This window comes from Schistocerca serialis, chromosome 10 (genome assembly GCF_023864345.2).
Source record: "Schistocerca serialis cubense isolate TAMUIC-IGC-003099 chromosome 10, iqSchSeri2.2, whole genome shotgun sequence".
Lineage (NCBI taxonomy): Eukaryota > Metazoa > Arthropoda > Insecta > Orthoptera > Acrididae > Schistocerca > Schistocerca serialis.
In genome coordinates this window covers 238,642,934-238,666,055 of record NC_064647.1, presented here as the reverse complement: position 1 = coordinate 238,666,055, position 23,122 = coordinate 238,642,934, and the positions used below count along the sequence as shown (strand labels likewise).

Sequence of the window (23,122 nt, the reverse complement as noted above, 5' to 3'; positions counted from 1 at the left end):
TGTTTTGTTAATATCTTTGATGTGCAGCAACAAGTACGCTGCATATTTTTGTATTACGAAAGTATACATTGGAATTCCACCAAACACCGCATGTTACATTACGTATCACTGAAATCGAGATTGCGATGTGCTTTTGTAAGCCAGTCACAGCTCATGTCATGTCATGTAGTCCGCCAATAGCAACATCATTGTTAAGTAGTGGTAACACACAAGTTAATGGTTTAAATTAATATACACAGTCTTGCTACAAGAAAAGCTTCCACATATAGTGGTGGTCTCTAAGATTAATAAGCTGCAAGAGAAGCTAATCTTTAGCATATAATGTTGATTTTTTTGCGTGTTTTACACTTTAAGATATATCACACAAATGTGCCAGTAAACTTTTTAATAATGACATAAATGTCTGATCTTCAGGGTTCGAAATTCTTCTAAATGGCTCGTCATCAAAGAGTTGATTTTTAAATGAGAGTCAAATGCTGTCTGATTTAAGAAATTCATGATACATTATCAAGCATAGTCCAACTTACGTTAAAGGATGTTTACTTTGAAAGTAACGCTTTTCAAACCAGCATTCACAATATTTTTCTGCGACCTGTTCGAAATAGGTTTGTTTCAGCAGTTGCCAGAGAGCGCCAGGTAACAGGCGACACCGCGCTAGCGCAGCTACCATGACGTAGGAAGCCCGTATGTATGTACATGTAAAACACTAAAAGATCTTACATTATGTTGTAAAAGCAGCAAGACATCACAGGGTACTCCAAGAGCATCAGAATTTCGTGAACCATACAAAAGTGTGTGCATTTTTAAACTGCAACTTCGAATGTCCAGATTCCCAATGAAGAAAACCTCGACCTGATATTAATGCCATACATGCTAGAAGATCACCTCATTCATCTGATACGGAGTTTATACCTTGACCAAGAAGCCACGGTGAGAACTATGTATGGAACAACGAAGAAACCACGGTGAGAACTATGTATGGAACAACGAAACGGATAAAGATTCAGAAAGGGGTCCAGCAAGGCTGCATACTGTCACCGTACTTATTCAATCTGTATGCAGAACATGTTATGAGGAATGCGAGGCTAGATGAAGGAGAAACAGGAATTAAAATAGCTGAAATAAATGTAAACAACCTCAGGTACACGGATGATACGATCCTGTTGGCAGAAAGTGAAGAAGAATTGAGAACACTCTTGCTGAAGGTGAAAGACGAAAGTGAAAAGGCCGGTCTTAGGCTGAATGTGAAGAAAACGAAAATTATGGCAACTAAACCTACAAATTAGTGAGATATAGGAGGAGAAACCATGGAGGTAGTAACCACATTCAGTTATCTCGGTTCCCAGATCTCTGCTGATGGCGACTGCAGCCATGAAATCCGGAGACGCCTGTTGCTTGGTAGACAGGCGATGTCAAACCTTGATAAGGTTATAAGGTCCAGAGATATAACACTAGCAACAATGATCCATGTTGTGAGGGCTATAGTCTTTCCAGTTGTGATGTACGGATGTGAGACCTGGACCATTAGAAAGGCTGAATGGCGAAGAATTGACTCCTTCGAATTGTGGTGTTGAAGAAAACTTCTTACGAGTTCCATGGACTGCAAAGAGAACCAACAGATCAATATTGGAGCAAATAAAACTAGATTTCTCCCAGGAAGGTCTAATGTTAAAACAAAAGCTGACCTACTTTGGACACACAATGCGAAGGCATGCCTCGCTGGAAAAAACATTAATGCTGAGGAAGATTGAAGGAACTAGAAGAAGAGGACGTCAGAGGATGAGATGGATAGATGGCACCACAGAAGCAATGTGTTCCGAGCTGGAAGGTCTACGGGAGAAAGTGCAAGAAAGGAAAAAGTGGTGTGATTTGGTTCATGGGGCCACAAAGAGTTGGAACTGACTAAACGAATAGAGGGAGGGGGAGAGAGAGAGAGAGAGAGAGAGAGAGAGAGAGAGAGAGACTGAAGATTATAATGCATAGATAGTATTGGGAACAGAAATCTGGTTCAAGCCAGACATCAATGACAACGAAATTCTAAGTTCAGGCTCGAACGTTTATCGGCAGGATAGGTTAGTCGCCAGTGGTGGTGGCGTGTTTATTGAAGTAAAAAATTTGATAAAATCTAGCGAGTTTATCACCGATTCTGAATGTGAATTCATCTGGGTGAAACTGAGTATCAAAGAATGGTCTAAAATGGTGATTGGATGCTTTTATAGACCACCTGGGTCAGGATCTGTAGTTGTAGAGCCCTTTAAATACAACTTGCAGAATATCATTAGTAATTTTCCTGATCATACCATTGTAATAGGGGGCGACTTCAACTTGTCAGGTATAGATTGGGAGTGTTATGCCATCAAAACTGGTGCCAGAGACAGGGAGTCATGTGGCATTGTTCTGTATGTCTTGTCCAAAAATTACCTTGAGCAGATGGTTAGAGAACCAACTCATGAAGGTAATGTCTTAGACCTGAAATTATTGAATCAGTTAATGTAGAGGAAGGTATCAGTGATCATAAGGCTTTGACAGCATCTATGACGACTGGTCCTACAAGGAATATTAAGAGAGGTAGGAAGATATATTTACTCAGCAAGGGTGACAGAGTACAAATTTCAGAATATCTCAGCAGTCAGCATCAAACATTTGGTGATGAGGACGAAGATGTGGAGAACAAATGGAAAAAATGCGGTAGTATCGTTCAATACACCCTAGACAAGTATGTACCGAGTAAGGTTTTAAGGAATGGGGAAGATCCACCATGGTTTAATAGTCACATTAGAAAGGCGCTACATAAACAAAGAGCCCTTCACCTCAGATTCAAAATAAGTAAGAACCCAGCTGACAAACAAATGTTGAAGAAAGTGAAAATGAGCATAAGGACAGCAATGATAGGAGCGTTCAATGATTTTGAAAGTAAGACGTTGTCTACTGACCTGAGTAAAAACCCTAGGAGATTTTGGTCGTATGTAAAATCAGTAAGTGGGTGAAAATCATCTATTCATTCTCTCAGTGACCACACAGGCAACGAAACAGAAGATAACAGACAGAAGGCCAAAATACTGAATTCGGTCTTCCGCAGTTGTTTCACAATGGAAGATCTTAAGACCGTCCCTCCTTTCGATTGTCATGCACATGCTGAAATGGCAGATATTGAGATAACCAATCGCGAAATTGAAACCAGCTACAATCGCTTAGTAGTGGTAAGGCCCCAGGACCAGGAGATACGTATAATATTTTATAAAGATTATGCGAAAGAACTTGCTCCCCTCCTAGCAATAATTTATCGTAGATCAGTTGAGCAACGAAAGGTACCGAATGACTGGAAAAATGCGCAGGTCATTCCAGTTTTTAAGAAAGGCCGTAAGACAGATCCACACAATTAAAGACCTACATCATTGATGTCAATCTGTTGTAGAACCATGGAACATGTTTTATGTTCAAGAATTTGGACGTTCTTAAAAAAGAACACCTCATCTATAAAAATCAACATGGATTCCGCAAACAGAGATCCTGTGAAACTCAGCTCGCTCTGTTCCTCCACGAGATCCACGAACAGTGGACAAAGGCGCACAGGTCGATGCCGTGTTCGTTGATTTCAGGCAGGCATTTGAAACTGTCCCGAATTGCCGCTTAATGAAAAAAATACGAGCTTGTGGAGTATTGGAGCAGACTTGCGATTGGATTCAAGACTTTCTTGCAGATACAACTCAACACGTCGCACTTAACGGAACTTAATCAACAGATGTATATATACATACTAGTAGAAAGTGTCGGTTGCTCTTTATGGGCAGTGGCAGATGAAGCAGTTGTCTATACCAAAGTAGCAATATCAGGAGACAGTAAGAATTTGCAGAGAATTGATAAATGGTGCAGACTCTGGCAGCTGACCCTGAACCTAAATAAATGTAACATATTGCGCATACATAGGAAAAGAAATACCCTACTGCACAGCTATACTATTGATGACAAACAGCTGGAGACAGCATCTGCTGTAAAATATCTAGGTGTAACTATCCCAGAGCAACCTTGAATGGAATGACCATATAAAACAGACATGCAATAAGTAGACACCAGATTCAGATTCATTGGAAGAATCTTAAGGATGTGTAACTCATCCATGAAAGAAGTGGCTTATAAGGCACTTGTTCGCCCAATTCTTGAGTATTGTTCATCTATCTGGGATCCCTATCAGGGAGGACTGATAGAGAAGATCCAATGAAGAGCTGCGTGTTTCGTCACAGGATCGTTTAGCTGGCGAGAGAGCATTACGGAGATGCTAAACAAACTCCACTGGCAGATGTTTCAAGAGAGGTGTTGTGCAGCACGGAGAGAGTTACTATTGAAAATTGAGACAGCACTTTTCAGGAGAATTCAGACAACATTTTACTTCCTCTCACATATATTTCGCGTATTGACCACGAGGAGACAATTCGAGAAATTAAAGCTAATACAGCAGCTTACTGACAATCATTCTTCCCCCGCACTATTCACGAGTGGAACTGGGTTGGAGGGATCAGATAGTGGTACTGAAAGTACCCTCCGCCACACACAATTTGGTGGCTTGCAGAGTATGATATAGATGTAGATATACTGCTTCCTGCAGTCACATACTGCAACTGAGTTTGAGAAGGCAAAATTGGGGAATACTGATCCTGCCAATACCAGGCGTCTGCATCGAGAAATACGGAAGCATCCGAATCCACCCATCTGCTTTGACCCACGACATCACAAATATGGCGGAAACGACCATGCACTATGACTCCAACATGGCGTTTATGACGTCATTACGTAAACATGACAACAAACATGAAAATACATTGAAAAACCAAAACACACACATTCCACAAAAATCCTAATGAAACTAACGGGACAAGCGTGGGAAATTGGGTTTTTTTTAGATGGGGACAAAGTAAACATAAACAAATTTACACACACACCAACATACCAAACCACACAAAAAGCAAGAAGACAAAACGACAGGGGGGGGGGGGGGCTGACGACACAAAACTCCCCAAATTCTACTAAACGCAAATATCCTCTGGAATCAGACACTTCCCTTGACTCGTGGGTCGGTTGGGTCTTTCTTTTGGTTGTGTATTTTTTGTTGTGTTGTGTGTGTGTGTGTGTGTGTGTGTGTGTGTGTGTGTGTGTGTGTGTGTGCGCGCGCGCGGTGGCCAACCTAGGTTGCGGCACTGGAACTTTGTTGTGGTAAGTTATTTTTCTTGTATTTAGTGTAATTGTTGGGCTCAAGGGAAGTGTTCTGTTCCAATGTGTGGGTGTGGCTATTCCAACATGTGGTTGTGGCTGTGGGTGTTCCGATATCGGGAGTTGCTGCTGAGTTATATAGATCAAGGGATGTGTTCGATTCCAATTTGTAGGATCGGGATCTGCTGGTGAGCTGTATGGGAATGCCACACCCACACATTGGAACAGAACACTTCCCTTGAGCCCAACACAACAAATACATTAAAAACAAGAAAAATAACTTATACAACAAAGTTCCAGCGCCGCAACCTAGGTCGGCCACCGCACACACAAACCAACAAAAAAATACACAACCAGAAGAAAGACTCAACCCACCCACCCTAACTTCCCCCCCTCGTCCCAAAATAAAATACCCATAAACAAAAAGCAAATGCAAAATAAAAAAAATCTCAATCACACAATACAACTCGACAAAGACTGCAACAAAATAGATCCTCCAGAACTAAATCACAAACCAACACACTCTTCCCCCCCTCCCCCAGACACAGACCAACCACAGACAGACTTACTCCTCCCATACTTCCTTTTCAAAAACTGTGACTCGTCCACCTGCACCACAACCCCAGGCCCACCCAACCTGCCCCTGTACTTAATAAACTCAGAACATACTTCACGACAAAACGAAAACCAGTCCAGCACACTCCTCTCAATCACGCCAGTCTCATGCGCGCAAAAACTTTGTGAGATGATCTATAACAAAAGACTTCTCGAACAAGGAACCGCAACGTATGGAGCGCCATAGGTTATCCCTACGGCACCACCACATATCCGAGATGCCGGAACTTTTGCCAATGTCATTTCATGCCGACAAACAGCACTTAACCACCTCCGCAATCAACCCAAATAGCTGTAGGAATTTTATCAACTCCAACGGAGTCGTGCCCATCATGGCATGCAATCGCAGACTATTCATTTTATCAGCCATGTCCATACCTAACAAGTGCAACAACAAATGAATTTACTCAAATTAACACACGTTAACTGAAACCAATTCTGCTCCAAATACAGCCAAAACGAGAACTAGCCAAAGAAGCAAAAACACCAAACTGAACCCAATACACAACACGAAACCCCTAAGCACACCACCAGAGGGCACCACGAACAGCAACACGACACTTACAAACATGCCACACTCACAAACCAAACTCCGAGCCTTCATGACTTCACGCATCACAATAGCCTTACGTCACGGGTCAAAGCCAACAGGTGGGATCAGACGCTTCAGTCGACCCCTACTTTGAACTATGGCATAAAAACTGGCAGACATAAACCACTCATCAGTATAAAACACTTGTAAAATATGCACAATGTCAAGATTTCCTGTTACTTGCATGACACCATATTCGCAGTTTTGCCAAATCACAACCCAACGGTCTCATTCCAACCTAACGTAACTACCGTGGCTGCACTACATGTCAATCTGACAACACAACTTAGTAAATTTATAAAATAAAAACTATCAGTTTTCTTACATCTCTCCCTGTGTATATGTGATACTTCACACCATGGGTCAAAGTCAACATCTGGTACAAGTATGTTTAACCCACCCACAAACTGACTGCTTACCTGGCTCCGTCTTCGGAGATGATGGGATTTCATCAGAGCTTAGGCAACAATCATCATCTGTAGTTTCACATTTTTCTGCAAATCAAATAATGCACAGAATCAACATGTGCTGAGACACATGAAAAACATAGAGAGTAATTAATATTACGATACATCATGACGATTCAAGAAATTTTGCTTGAATCGACAAATTAATAGCAGCTAATTAAAAAGCAGTGAATATGAAAAGTTTGTTCACAAATCACATTATGCTCCCATATTCATTTTAGGCAATGCATAACTGAAGCAGAAAAAATATTTATGACATAATTACCACACTCGATAAATCATAAGAATAGAAAAAATATCAATATTTAACACCTTAGGAGAGTTATATCATGTCACCAGTGAGTAACCTCAATGAAGAATTTACAGGTGTATATTTTTATTCAGTGCAAAATGGTCTAATGTAAAGCAAACATTTAACTTCAATGATATATATTACAGTTATCTAAATATATGCCATCATCGAGTGTTTTTTTAACAATTTAACTATTCTTATACGGCATAAACCAGGAATCAAAAGCCATCATTAAAGTATCTCAGTAAAATACTAAGGCTGAATTTACAGAATGATGGACACTTCACTTACGTATGATGGCTATCAAAGCTTCTATATAGTCTTGATCTGAAGAAGAGTCTTCGAATCCACAGAATTCAGATGTGTCGGACAGCACACTGGTATCATCAGCAACAGATTCTGCTACCCTCTTGTCATCATCCTTAAGTACACTCGGTTTTGTTTCTGGTTCCTCTACCTGGCCTTCGTCGGCAGGATTGCTAGCAGATGGTGCGGATATCCCATCAACATCACTTGCATCGTTCTCTGATAAACTACAGGAATCTGAGAGGTCCAGGTGCAATTTCCACTTATCACCAACACGCGGTACTTTCTCCCCATGTCTTTCTTCCCCCTTAGCATTAACACTGGACACTTCTGTAGCAGTTTTAGGGGCATTTTCTCTGATCGCATCCTCTGTTTCGCCAACAGCACCGTTATGAAGTTCAGCGTCCTTTGAGGAAACCTCTTTCTCTACACTACTACCGTTGGAATCCGCATTACTGGAGTCCTCTGTGCTCCGCCGACTAAGCGTGGATCGCGACCTGCTGCGTCTTTTAGAACTGGCTGCCTTATCTGCGGATGGTTCTGCATCCATGATGCGTAAATATGAAATACAATGAACTTCTAAGGAGTAATAAAATTTACCGCCCTTTTTTACATTTAAGCGCGAGCTTAGCTCAACGTCATCACACAATGCAACATTCACTTCTCACCACTTAGAAAGATATAAACAGTTCGAATCACGAAGTATCATTATCGCAGAACTGAAGTTGGTTTACCAACACTTCTCCTCACTACGAAGTTTGTACACAACAAATCATTCACACATTCACGGACGCTCAACTCTCCATTTTCTACGTTCCAACGCTGAGAACCGTGTGCAAAGATAATCGTAGAGATATTTCACTACGTATCCTCGGGAGATGGCAAGCGTCAACCGCGCTTACACATCACGTGACAACCGCTGCGCTTTCCTGTAACGAAAACAGAGCATTAGAATAATAGACAATGAGGCTACATATACGACGCTTCGTTACTTCCGCAAGACAAGGTGAAATGCTGCCGTTTATTCTGAATATTACATACGTTAGCGATATGTACCTTGCTTTCACATAGCGAAACAAATATAACTGCACAGATTACAACCCAATGTGGAATTACATTCTTTCGAAACTCGTTCATGGCGTCACAACGTGAACAAACACATCTTCAGCGGCCTGGCGCGAGAGCCTACGTGCTACTATCAAGAGTCTTGCTGATGAACCATTATTATTATTATTATTATTATTATTATTATTATTATGAGCATTATTCTGCTTGCCACTACTTCGTTGGCAGTTAGTATACTTATCTTTGCTCGTGCACAAAGAAATCATTGATTTGCTGCGACGCGGATGTATTACGGCTACTTAAACCTATTAATATTTGGTAATATGTATTGTTTAGGTAGTGACAGCGAAATTTAGAGTACATGTTTGGGGGATGCCGATGGGGGAAACAAAAATATTTCTTGAAAATCATGTTAAAACCAAACACGAACACAACTCTTTGAAAAATAATTTATTCTCATGTACTCAGGTAATTGGAAAAACAGACTTTATTTAGGCACTTGTAGAGCGACATGTAACACATGGGAAGGTATCTGGTGCAAAGGTTTAAGTATAACAAAATCATTGCCAGTGTTACAGAGATAACACATTGCTCATAAACATACGGAAATAAAATCTTTAAGTGTGTACTTTTTTCGTTGCACAGTTTTAAGTAGCATACAAACCACCATAATATGCAGGCACAGAATGCATTTTATGTATATTTATTGCTGATGGTATGTATCACCCAGAATGGCAAGGTATGATTGCTAAGGTTGTGATGAAACTAATTCGCTTTGTAGGAACCACTGCGCTCCAATAATCCAGAGTAATTGGATTCTTATTTTGGAGTAGTAACATTCAAATCTCCACTTGGCTAGCAGGTTCATCTAAACTACAAGATACAAATGGTTTTCTTCCCAATGCATTTGCAATTAAACAGGCATCTCTAAATGACCTTCACATAAATGGGATGTTAAACTTTAACCTACCAACATACACACGTCTTGAAAGCAGATACATGTCTCAAACAGAAAACTGTATTATGTTAAACACCATATATTTGTATTAACAACCTTTCAGATATTGAATAGTGTTGCTTACTGTGATGTAAGAAAGCCATATTTTCCAACACATATAACAGTGTTGTTATTTGGTTTGGAGTTGTTATTTGTCAGCAACTGATGATTGAATATTATTCTGAAACATTACACAGTAGTATGATAGTGCATTATTTCAATGCTAATTACATCTGTGATGAATTTAATGAAATAAAAATATAATGAAAAGGACAGTTGCTTTTCATCATGTAGCGGAGATGCTGATTTAAAACAGTGAAAAATAATTTTAAGAAACTATCTAAAAAGGCATGGCTTCCTAAAATGATAAAAATATCTTGTAAACAGAAAAGGGAAGGAGTAATGATCCAAAATTTTCAGTCTCCACAAATGTCATAATACACTTCCAAAATTCTGTAACTGACTGACACCAGAGATACAGACATGTAGTTCTGTGCACCTGTTTGACAACTCATCTGGAAAGCAGGAATGTCCTGTACCTTTTTCCAATTATCAGGAACACTTCACTCCTCCACAGACCGACAGCACACTGCTGCTAGAAGAAGAGAGATTTTTTTCTGCATATTCTATGTAGAATCTTATCAGTATCCTGTCAGGTCCAGTGGCTTCCTCTATGTTGAGTGATTTCAATTGCTTTTCTGGTCCATGGTAGGTGATTTCAATATCAGCCATTTTGTCATTCATGGAATGAAATGACTGGTATAAATAATGATATTCCTATGAATTATGATGAAAAGCAGTCTACCAAGTGAGAAAAGTAATGAAGATATGCAGATGGTAGGTGCAGACAGAATTTCCTACACATTGTCCGATAAAACCACCAAGAAAGCGCTTTGCTCAAAAGTTTGCACATGGCCATCAACACTAAATGACAGTATAATTATTGCTTCATACCATTAATTTTATTTTGTTGTGTTAAATTAATAGGCTGAGAATATGAGAACAAATTTATGTTAGCCCACTCAGTAATTGAAGACCTAAGTCTTCAAAAAATATGCTAAACTACAGGATGCATAGCACGCTTACGCGGGTTAAGATTAACCTGCCGTTTCAGAGAATAGCTCATATTAGGGGTAAATTCAGGTTATGGGGGAATATGCTCCATACAACTGCATGCTGCTGTTGGCATTTCATTCACTTTGGATGTAGTAGTAGTAGTAGTAGTAGTAGTAGTATACATTAGCCAATGAGAATTACTGAGTCTAATTACTTGTTTCGGTGGAATGTACAAATTGATTAATTTTGTTTTCGCGTAGATAGTGCAAGACTGACAAATTACTGGGTAGGCTTTTATGAACTAACTTGGTTACTGGTTTTCATATGTATTTTTTGTATTGTATATCAGCCTTTCTAGGGATACTGTTTTGCATTCCAATGTCATAGTTTGACTGCGAGTTGGGTATTTTCATATTGTCTTATTTCCTGAGGTTACGTCTGTACAAGAACCTAAGAGTACAGTTTAAATTTTACATAATATTCTATATCTAAAATGAAAGCGCTGGCACAACGATAGACACACAAACAAACACAAATATACACACAAACGTGGAATGTTTCCCCTCTATTATTACATAATATTCTGTTTTATATGACAACATTAAGCACAATATATTCCATTAAGCTGCTGTGCAATTTCATGCACTTCGCATCATGATAATATTTAGCAAACACTATTTCCTTATTGGTTCTGTCACCTTGTCTGTTGTTTTTGTTGTTGTTGTTGTTGTGTTGGTGGTCTTCAGTCCAGACACTGGTTTTATGCAGCTCTCCACACTACTCTATCCTGTGTAAGCCTCTTTTATCTCCGAATAACTACTGCAACCTACATCATTCTGAATCTGCTTTGTGTTTTCATTTCCATCTCCCTCTACGATTTCTACCCTCCACACTGCCCTCCAATAAGCTACCAAATTGGTGATCCCTTGATGCCTCAGAATGTGTCTTACCAACCGATCCCTTCTTCTAGCCAAGTTGTGCCACAAGTTCCTCTTCTCCCCAATTCTATTCAGTACCTCCTCATTAGTTATGTGATCTATCCATCTAATCTTCAGCATTCTTCTGTAGCACCACATTTTGAAAGCTTTATTCTCTTCTTGTCTAAACTGTTTACCGCCCATGTTTTACTTCCATACATGGCTATACTCCGTGCAAATACTTTCTGAAAAGACTTCCTGGCACTTAAATCTATACTCAACGTCAACAAATTTCTCTTCTTCAGAAACACTTTTCTTGCCATTGCCAATCTACATTTTATTTCTTCTTTACTTTGACCATTAGTTATTTTGCTTCCTAAATAGCAAAACTCACCTACTACTTTAAGTGTCTCGTTTTCTAATCTAATTTCCTAGCATCACCTGATTTAATTTGACTACATTCCATTATCCTCGTTTTGCTTTTGTTGATGTTCATCTTATACCCTCCTTTCAAGACACTGTCCATCCCATTCAGTTGCTCCTCCAGGTCCTTTGCCATCCCTGACAGAATTGCAATGTCATCAGCAGACCTCAAAGTTTTTATTTCTTCTCCATGGATTTTGATTCCTACTCCAAATTTTTCTTTTGTTTCCTTAAATGCTTGCTCAATATTCAGATTGAATAATATCAGAGACAGGCTACAACCCTTCACACTCCATTCTCAACCACTGCTTCCCTTTCGTGCCCTTCAATTCTTATAACTGCTGTCTGATTTCTGTACAAATTGTAAATAGCCTTTCACTCCCTGTATTTTACCCCTCCACCTTCAGAATTTGAAAGAGAGTATTCCAGTCAACATTGTCAAAAGCCTTCTCTAACTCTACAAATGTTAGAAATGAAGGTATGCCGTACGTTAACCTGTCTTCTAAGATAAGTTGGAGGGTCAGTATTGCCACACTGTGCTCCAACATTTCTATGGAATCCAAACTGATCCTCCCCAAGGTTGGCTTCTACTAGTTTTTTCCATTTGTCTGTAAAGAATTTGTGTTAGTATTTTGCAACTGTAACTTATTAAACTGATAGTTCAGTAATTTTCACACCTGTGAACACCTGTTTTCTTTGGGATTGGAATTATCATATTCCTCTTGAAATCTGACAGTATTTTGTCTGTCTCACACATCTTACTCACTAGATCGAAGAGTTTTGTCATGGCTGGCTCTCACAAGGCTATCGGTAGCTCTAATTGAATGTTGTCTACTCTTGGGGCCTTGTTTCAACTTAGGTCTTTCAGTGCTTTGTCAAATTGTTCATGCAGCATCAAGTCTCCCATTTCACCTTCATCTACATCCTCTTCCATTTCCATAATGCTGCCCTCAAGTACATCGCTCTTGTATAGACCCTCTATACACTACTTCCACCTTTCTACTTTCCTGTCTTTGCTTAGGACTGGTTTTCCATCTGACATCTTGACATTCATACCGTTGGTTCTCTTTTCTACAAAGGTCTCTTTAATTTCCCTGTAGGTAGTATCTATCTTACCTCTAGTGATATATGCTTCTACATCCTTGTATTTGCCCTCTAGCCACCCCTGCTTAGCCATTTTGCAGTTCGCGTCTATCTTATTTTTGAGACATTTGTATTTCTTTTCACCTGTTTCATTTATTGCATTTTTTATATTTTCTCCTTTCATCAATTAAACCCAATATCTCTTCTGTTACCCAAGGATTTCTACTAGCCCTCATCCTTTTATCTACTTGATCCTCTGCTGCCTTCACTATTACATCTCTAAAATCTACCCATTCTTCTTCTACTGTATTTCTTTCCCCTGTTCTTGTCAATCGTTTCCTAAAGCTCTCTCTGAAACTCTCTACAACCTCTGGTTCTTTCAGTTTATCCAAGTCCCAGTACCTTAAATTCATATCTTTCTGCAGTTTCTTCAGTTTTAATCTACAGTTTATAACAAATAAATTGTGTTCAGTGTCCACATCTGGCCCTGGAAATATCTTACGATTTAAAATCTGGTTCCTAAATCTCTGTCTTACCATAACATAATCTATCTGAAACCCTCTAGTCTCTCCAGGCCTCTTCCACGTATACAATCTTCTTCCATGATTCTTAAACCAAGTGTTGGCTATGATTAGGTTATGCTCTGTGCAAAATTCTACCAGGCAGCTTCCTCTTTCATTCGTTACCCCAAGTCCATATGCACCTACTACTTTTCCTTCTCTTCCTTTTCATACTACCGAAATCCAGTCCCCCAAGACTATTCAATTTTTGTCTCCCTTAACTATCTGAATTATTTCTTTTATCTCATTGTACATTTCTTCAGTTTCTTCATCATCTGTGGAGCTAGTTGGCATATAAAGTTGTACTACTGTGGTAGATGTGGGCTTCATGTCTGTCTTGGCTACAATAATGCGTTCACTATGCTGTTCGTAATAACTTATCTGCATTCCTATTTTTTTTTTTTTTTTTTCATTATTAAGCCCACTCCTGCATTATCCTTATTTGATTTTATATTTATAACCCTGCATTCATCTGACCAGGAGTCTTGTTCCTCCTGCGACTGAAATTCACTAATTCCCATTAAACCTAACTTTAACCTATCTATTTCCCTTTTTAAATTTTCTAACCTACCTGCCCGATTAAGGGATCTGACACTCCAATCCGCAGAACACCAGACTTGTTTCTCCTGATAATGATGTCCTCCTGACTTGTCTCTGCTCGGAGATCCGAATGGGGGACTATCTTACCTCCAGAATATTTTACCGAAGAGGAAGCCATCGTCATTTAACCATACAGTAAAGCTGCAAGTCCTCAGGAAAAATTACGGCTGTAGTTTCCCCTTGCTTTCAGCCACTCGCAGTACCAGCAATGTAAGGCTGTTTTGGGTGATATTACAAGGCCAGATCGGTTAATCATCCAAACTGTTGGCCCTGCAACTACTGAAGAGGCTGCTGCCCCTCTTCAGAAACCATGTTTGTCTGGCCCCTCAACAGATATGCCTCTGTTGTGGTTGCACTTACAGTACGGATATCTCTATCACTAAGGCATGCAAGCCTCCCCACAACAGCAAGGTCCACAGTTCATGGGAGTGGGGGCATCTTTTCATATTCACTTCCCAACATTTGCTGCATAGTTACCAAGTGCAGCATGCAGCGGAAAAGCCTCCGGCACTGTAAGTGCATTTTAGCAACTGCTGCAAGGAGAGGAGCAAGTCCACTCCTCTTGTGCAGCCACACAATGTATGCTTTCTGCCTCATGTAGAGATTCTACAAAAGTAAAACTTGGAGGTAGTGCTTGTAATGGACCCAGAACTACTGAATTTACCACAAAGAAATGAAATGTAACATAACAATGGTGAAAAACAGCCTTTGCCAGTGATGACTAAAATGTTACTAGACATAATTCTGTTTGATTAGGTTAGCAGCAACTGTAGACAAAACGCTGGTGGCCTGAGGTCTTCATTAACTCATTCATTCATTCGCACATTGTGTTCCATAAATCCCATCATGTGAGAAAGCCTATCAGGGATGTGGACTGAATGAAGCTGCCACTCCAGGCTACTACCAATAAATTGCAACTAGCACTAACATACTCACAATGACAATTGCAGGAATAATATCTAGATTACTTTTGATACATATTTTTGGAGAAAATGAGCTACTCTGAAAAAAGACACGGCTTCTCTCATATTACTTGACTGCTGCGTTCATCTAATACTCCACACACAAATTAAGTGGCTGTGTTTCTGAACCACTATAGCTGTCTATATGCTAGAAAACTTAAAATCTGTGTAATATGGATATTAGAGTTAACCAGAATTTATATTCCTGGTTTGAAATATTCTGATAACAGATGCGGCTAAGAAGATACTCTTAATTTTGAATACCTGCAGTGTTCCAATTTCCCGGCTGACAGCTCCCAACAACTTGTTACAGACTTTTGTATCAGGATAGAGAACTGCTTTCAGAATCCTAGACAAGGACACGTGGTCTATATGGACATTTTCACTTTTAGTAATGTGTTGTGAATTTCACAGTTTTCAGTTCATCCTAACTTCACTGTTGTCATTAATCACAAATACAGTTAGTTAGTAAATGCATTGGGCACACAAGGGCAAAAATGCCAAGGTGTCTGAAGAAGCTTGTGCAACAGTTTTGATTATCAGAATCATATAATACTCTTACTGCTTGCTTATGTCAGATAAATACAAATATATCACAAACCCCTCACGCACCTCTCCATTACTGATCACAAAGATGAGATTATACTAATTACAGCATGCACAGAGGTGTTACGCAATTGTTCCTCCTGCACTCCATACGAGAATGGAATGGGGAAAAAGCCCTAATAACTGGTATAATAGGAAGTACACACTGTCAGGCATTTCACAGTGGTTTGCAGAATATGGATGTAGACACAGACCTCATGTTAGAATGAGGTAATAGCGAGAATTAGCAGTGTTCTAACTTAAACAACTTAATTAGAGCTACCCCAAGTTTAGGCATTTCATTTCACAGATTCCACAGGGTGTGCATATATCCAGATCCACTGCTAACAATCTCTTAATGTGCAATGGATATGTTGGAAAAGCACTTGATCCAAATATCATTCTCACAGGCACAAATATGTAACTGATAGAGGCTGTCAAACTGCAATATGTGAATCAACTGTCCAAAATTCTTGTCGACTACTGTGCACGACTTTCTGTAGCTTGAGTACAGATCTGAGTGACAGAATGATCAGTCAAGAGGCAATAAGGGTCCCATTTCTATAGTTGTGCTACTGTCCAGAATCCACTGATCACAGATGTACGACTTTGTTCGGAGTTTCTTCTGACTTACATTCTGTTATTAAGTTTGTTCAGTCACAAAAAATAGCACAGACATATATCAAAATACTTTTGACATTTGTATGCTTTTCATACTGTGGCAGAGCCTTTCATCTACTACAAAGAAACTGCTCGTGTGGCAAAATCACAGCTGGAATCAGCTGAGGTTCGTTTCTTGAACTGGCTTGCTCGCGTGCCCAAGCTAACTTGCTTAATATCTTTGGGGCAAACTAAAGGATTACGTACACTTCACCACTCTACTGTAACAGTTAAGCAACAGACATTATCAGTTGTTGAAGCTGCATGTGTCTCTTGTGGGCAGAAACATTTTAACTGCATCATGATGCTAGACATATTTGGTGCAGTCTAAAGTCAAAATGTATACCATTGGCTACTGAAACTAACTTCTAGCATTAAACAGTATAGCCACATAAACATTTACACAAGTCCTGACAGTAATAAACTTTGTTGTTAAGAGGTACTTCCTCCAGCTATCTGCCTGACACAAAACACATGAACAAATCTGTTTTCTGTCCCAATAAGGATGATTGTCCACTGTGTATGTTAAAAAGTATCCCATTTCACTACTGAGTATAGCATTCAGAACGTTATGAGCTGGCAGAAGGCAAAGCACACAGTAAGGTAGTTGCCAGATTAGAGACAACACACGTCAAGGTACCAGTTAAAGAATATTATCTTAATAGAAGTTTTACATAAATACTGCAACTATTAGCACACTGTACCACATTTATACTTGAGGAGTGAATATCAGTGGGGTGGAGGGGGGGGGGGGGGATATGCAAAATAGTTGTTGGAGCAAGTTACAATGTGAGACACCTATTTTAGTGAGACTTTTAGTCAAACCGTGTATCTCAACAGGTCAGGGTGTTTATTTCTAAGGGAACTGGAGACAATTGACAGTGTCCCCTCCCCCCCCGCCCCAAAAAAAAAAGCAAACGGAGTCTCATCAATTTCTGGACATCACAGCAGACATTTGGGGACCCTTTTTGGGAGAAAACACCACAGCTTTTATAGGTTTTTCACTTATATTTGACAAAAGCTCAGATGTACTCAAATGAGCACAGCTTGCAAGTATTGTGCACAGTGCCAACACGGAGTTGTAAGAAAGCATTAAATGTCTCAGTTATACCACAACCAGACTTAATTTTTAATGTGTTGGTGAAGCAATAGCAAATGTGGATTCATCATGCAAAGAATTCCATTATGGAATCACACATGGTGCCCCACTAATGACTGAGCATAAGGGAAGCTTTGTCTCCCATTTCAAAAATCGATAGAGGTTATGGGTATTTTGTTAGTCATTGTTTTATTTATCAAGATGCATTACATTCCAAAACAGCAAATATCAGGGATATCAAGAAAGTGTGTAGAGAGGGTGGACAAGAAGTTTAGCGTTTGACATTCTGTCAGCAATGAGGTCACTTGAGGCCATTCAGAAGCTCAGATAGGGTAATAAACGAGAAGGAAATTACCGGTGTCCTTTCAAGGGAACCAGTCCAGCATTCTCCTTAACTAATTAGGGAAACCATTGAAAACCTAAATTCATATGGGGATTTAGATCTCATTCCTGCTGAACACAGGTCCTGTGTGCTAACCACTGTGCCACCTGACTTGTTTTGAAGTGAATAAATTTTAGTGGACATCACGACCCATTTAACATTCTTCTACCCAGACTTTTTAAAAATTATCTGAAGGTACTACTTCTGGTGATAACCAAGGTAACATAACCAGTTTATCAAATATTTTGAAATAAGAGCTGAACATTTTAAAATGGAGCCAAATTTACACAGCACTTCATTTTAACCATCACCCAATGATGTTGCTCCATAATCTCAATAATACCTGTAGTGTAGCCTAGCCTCAGCAATTACTCATCTAGATATAGATAATTAACAAAGACACAGATAGGAGGATGAAATATTTGGATTAACTGTAACATTCAATAGTGTTACAACAACTCAACAAGCAAATTGTCACCTTTCAACCTACCCTAGACATTAGGCTATGTTACACATCAGTATGACACCACAACCCACATTCCAAAAACTAACATATATAGAAAAGAAATATTGCCAGTGTTCTTTCTTTTTTTTTTTTTTTTTTTTTTTCCTTCTGTTTTCACAGATGTGATGTCACATCAGCATGCTGGCATGTGGTATCAGTAAGTTCAACTGACTCTCAGATTGTGTGTGGTAGAATATTTACTGCTAATTGTTTCCATACGCCAAACAGCACATATGCATAGACGAAAAATCAGCTGGTATGTAAACTTTACAGCTGTTCGTTATTAGTAATGTGCTGGGTTACAAAAGACTGTCGGAAGTACAACAGAATTAGAAATTCATTTTCTTTGGATATAATATGCATTTTTATCCACAGAAACATTACTTATTGTTGGTTTAAAGTAACATCTACATTCTTTCTATTGTTCAGAATAAATTATACAACTGACCTTGCAGTTATGATGGCATTCTGTAGCACAGAGTATTAATATATAGACAATTAACAGCACAATCTAGGTCAAAAACAAACACAAAATGTTCATTGTTAGTATAAGAAGAAACACAAATTTTCACTTATATTACTGAAAACATGCACATCAATATAACGAATAACAGATGGTTGAAATATAATGAATAGTAGATGGTTGAGGCCATGATAGAAGCATTTACTGTATTACTATTTATTGTTATGTGCAATAGTGTAAATGCATCTTAGTTTCCTTGGAGTCTTGTTCCATCATTTAATAGCATGCTAAATTGCCTTTTTTTCAATTATACCAATTTAAAAAGTTGCCACTAAATAGTACAGGTACTGCAGTTTATTAAACTCATCTTTTCTCATCAGTTTTCTTATTTTTAAGTTGGTATTATCGATGGTAAAAAGCAATGTATGTTGTTTCGTGAATAAAAAAAAATTGTGTACTACAATTAGAAACACTGACTTGTACAGAGATAAATAGACCACAGAACTTGTGACAAGGTATTGCCCTGATACATAAAGCAAATAGAAATAACTGTTAATGCATCATGTATAACTACAACTGCTTTGAGGAACACAACAGATACAAACATGCTCTGCACAGCAAATTAAGACAGTTTTAGTTATAGCAAACCTTCAATAATCAAAATATATTTACTTTAGATTACAGAGAGACATGGGTTTCTTCCAGCTTTAAAAAGAATTTCAATCTCTCAGCCATATCTTCTATGCAGCAGTGTGTGAACTGAAGTATACCAGACATAAAGCACTCAGCAAACAACTTCCGATGGTAACTTGTAGGATTAAATGAAACTTGTTACCTAATTATACATATCATAATAACTTTGTTTATCTATTACAAGAATATAGAATGGTTGGACAGTAACTACCCTCAAGAGGCAAAATTCAAAATACTGCCAAAAGAAACAATAAAAAGTAGAAAAAAACTTAACCTAACCTTCAGAATTGTTAGTTTCTTCCTCAGGATGGAAATATGATAGGTTGGAAAGGAGGGCTTGTCAATTAGACCCAGGATGAGAGAGAGAGAGAGAGAGAGAGAGAGAGAGAGAGAGAGAGAGAGAGAGATTCCCATCAATCTCAGGTCTGAATGCCTGGCCCTTCTTTCTACATCTACATGTGTCCCATTATACCAGTAAATTGGGTTTTTTACCTTTCTATTCATATACGGAGTGCTGGAAGAACGATTGTGTGAATGCCTTTGTGCAGGCCATTATTATTCTAATCTTGTCCTCGCAATTCCTGTGCAAACAATACATAGGGCATTGTGATATATTCCTAAGTCATCATTTCAAGCAGATTCTAGAAACTTTGTTGGGAGACGTTTTCAGGATAGCTTAAGTCGATGTTCATGAGTCAAGTGTCCCAGCACACTTCCCTGGGGCATACCCAAAGTTACATCTACATCTACATCTACATTGATACTCCGCAAGCCACCCAACGGTGTGTGGCGGAGGGCACTTTACGTGCCACTGTCATTACCTCCCTTTCCTGTTCCAGTCGCGTATGGTTCGCGGGAAGAACGACTGTCTGAAAGCCTCCGTGCGCGCTCTAATCTCTCTAATTTTACATTCGTGATCTCCTCGGGAAGTATAAGTAGGGGGAAGCAATATATTCGATACCTCATCCAGAAATGCACCCTCTCGAAACCTGGCGAGCAAGCTACACCGCGATGCAGAGCGCCTCTCTTGCAGAGTCTGCCACTTGAGTTTATTAAACATCTCCGTAACGCTATCACGGTTACCAAATAACCCAGTGACGAAACGCGCCGCTCTTCTTTGGATCTTCTCTATCTCCTCCGTCAACCTGACCTGGTACGGATCCCACACTGATGAGCAATACTCAAGTATAGGTCGAACGAGTGTTTTGTAAGCCACCTCCTTTGTTGATGGACTACATTTTCTAAGCACTCTCCCAATGAATCTCAACCTGGTACCCGCCTTACCAACAATTAGTTTTATATGATCATTCCACTTCAAATCGTTCCGTACGCATACTCCCAGATATTTTACAGAAGTAACTGCTACCAGTGTTTGTTCCGCTATCATATAATCATACAATAAAGGATCCTTCTTTCTATGTATTCGCAATACATTACATTTGTCTATGTTAAGGGTCAGTTGCCACTCCCTGCACCAAGTGCCTATCCGCTGCAGATCTTCCTGTATTTCGCTACAATTTTCTAATGCAGCAACTTCTCTGTATACTACAGCATCATCCGCGAAAAGCCGCATGGAACTTCCGACACTATCTACTAGGTCATTTATATATATTGTGAAAAGCAATGGTCCCATAACACTCCCCTGTGGCACGCCAGAGGTTACTTTAACGTCTGTAGACGTCTCTCCATTGATAACAACATGCTGTGTTCTGTTTGCTAAAAACTCTTCAATCCAGCCACACAGCTGGTCTGATATTCCGTAGGCTCTTACTTTGTTTATCAGGCGACAGTGCGGAACTGTATCGAACGCCTTCCGGAAGTCAAGAAAAATAGCATCTACCTGGGAGCCTGTATCTAATATTTACTTGTACATCTGACGATGACTCTCCATCCGTGATAACATGTTGTGTCCTCCCTACCAAAAAGTCCTCAATACAGTCATAAATTTCACTTTATACCACATACAATCAAACTTTTGACAATAAGTATAAGCATGGTACTCAATCAAATGCTTTTTGGAAACCAAGAAATACTGCATTTACCTGACTGCCTCGATTCAAAGCTTCTAGTACGTCATGTGAGAAAAATGCAAGTTGAGTTTCACATGATCGATGTTCTCAGTATACATGATGGTTAGCATGGAGGTCATTCTGCTCAAGATATCTCATTATGTTTGAGCTCAGAATATGTTCTAACACTCTAAAACAAATCGATATCTAGGATATTGGGTGTTAGCTTTGTGAATCACTTCTACTACCCTTCTTGTATACGTGTGTGATCTGAGCTTTCTTCCAACTACTGGGCACAGTTTTTTGTTCATGGGATCCACGACTGATTATAGTTAGAAGAGAGGCTAACTTAACCATAAATTCACTATAGAATCGGATAGGGATTCCATTGGTCCCCAGAGCTTTGTTCAGTTTTAATGATTTCAGTTGTTTCTCAACACCACGGACACTAATACTAATTTCACTCATCTTTTCAGTGGTATGAGGATTAAACTGGGGTTTACTTCATAAAGGAACATTTGAAAACACAGTTAAGAATTTCAGCTTTTGCTTTGATACCCTCAATGCCGTTCCTGTCTCATTCACTATGGACTGGACACTAACTTTGGTGCCAGTAATAGCCTTTACGTATGACCATAATTTCTTTGGGTTTTGTAAAAGGACATTTGACTATATTCTGCTACGGAAGTCACTGAAGTCTTGACGCATCGCTCCCTTGACAGCCAAATGAGTTTCATTCAGCATCTCTCTATCTACAGCCTAATGCTTTCTTTTTTCCCCTTGTTATGCAGTAGTCTCTGTCTCTTTTAGAAGTTTCCTTACACTGACTAAATACCACGGAGGTCCCTCCCATTATGAACTGTTCTACTGGGTACATATCTATCCAGCACATGGTCAACTATTGTTTTAAACTTAAGCCACAGTTCCTCTACATGCTCCTGCCCTGTGCTGAAAGTTTCAGCTTCCACACTGAAATATGAAACTACTGATATGTTTATCTACTGAACTGAACATACATGTCTTCTTGTATGTTTCAGCTGCCTTCTGTTATTTGGTAATCATTATTATGAAACTGTCCCACGATCACTGATACTAGTTTTGATGTGGACATCCTCAAAGAGGTCAGGACTATTTGTTGCCATTAGGCCCAATATGTTTTCACAAAGAGTGGGGTTCAGAACTATCTGTTCTAGGTACTTTTCAGAGAAGGCATTTAGTAATTTTCCAAGGACATCTTATCACAATCACCACTAACAAAATTGTAATTTTCCCAATTAACGGTTCGATTATTAAAGTCTCCATAGATGATTACAGTATAGCTGGGGAACTTACGTACAAGCATACTGAGGTTTACACTAAAGCTTTTGGTCACATCAGGAGATGGGTCAGGTGGGCGATAGAGGGATCCAATTACAATTTTCTGCCTACCCCTCATACTGAGTCTTGCCCAAACAGTCTCACATGCAGTTCCAATTTCTATCTCAATGAATTTGAGTTTCTTGTCTACTGGGAAAAATACTCCACCCCCATTTCCCATTTGGCTTTACTTTCAACATACAATTAAAATTTGTTTAATTCATAAATTT

At 39.2% G+C, this 23,122-nt stretch overlaps 2 protein-coding genes across 3 annotated transcripts in view; one reads left to right on the top strand and one right to left on the bottom strand.

The window, feature by feature from the left end:
• LOC126425316 (uncharacterized) overlaps positions 1 to 23,122 on the bottom strand; it is a 211,491-nt gene that overhangs the window by 172,910 nt on the left and 15,459 nt on the right. For both annotated transcript variants that reach the window (XM_050088296.1, XM_050088297.1), the window contains exons 2-3: positions 7,463 to 8,406; positions 6,832 to 6,906 (exon numbers count right to left, since the gene is read on the bottom strand). In XM_050088296.1, coding sequence (XP_049944253.1) covers positions 6,832 to 6,906; positions 7,463 to 8,027 — 640 coding nt within the window. In that variant the 5' untranslated portion in view covers positions 8,028 to 8,406. The remainder of the gene's footprint in view (positions 1 to 6,831; positions 6,907 to 7,462; positions 8,407 to 23,122) is intronic.
• The window catches only part of LOC126425317 (uncharacterized), a 34,308-nt gene continuing 20,383 nt past the window's right edge, over positions 9,198 to 23,122 (top strand). Inside the window, exon 1 of the mRNA XM_050088298.1 lies at positions 9,198 to 9,281. The gene's annotated coding sequence lies outside the window, so the exon portion shown is untranslated. The remainder of the gene's footprint in view (positions 9,282 to 23,122) is intronic.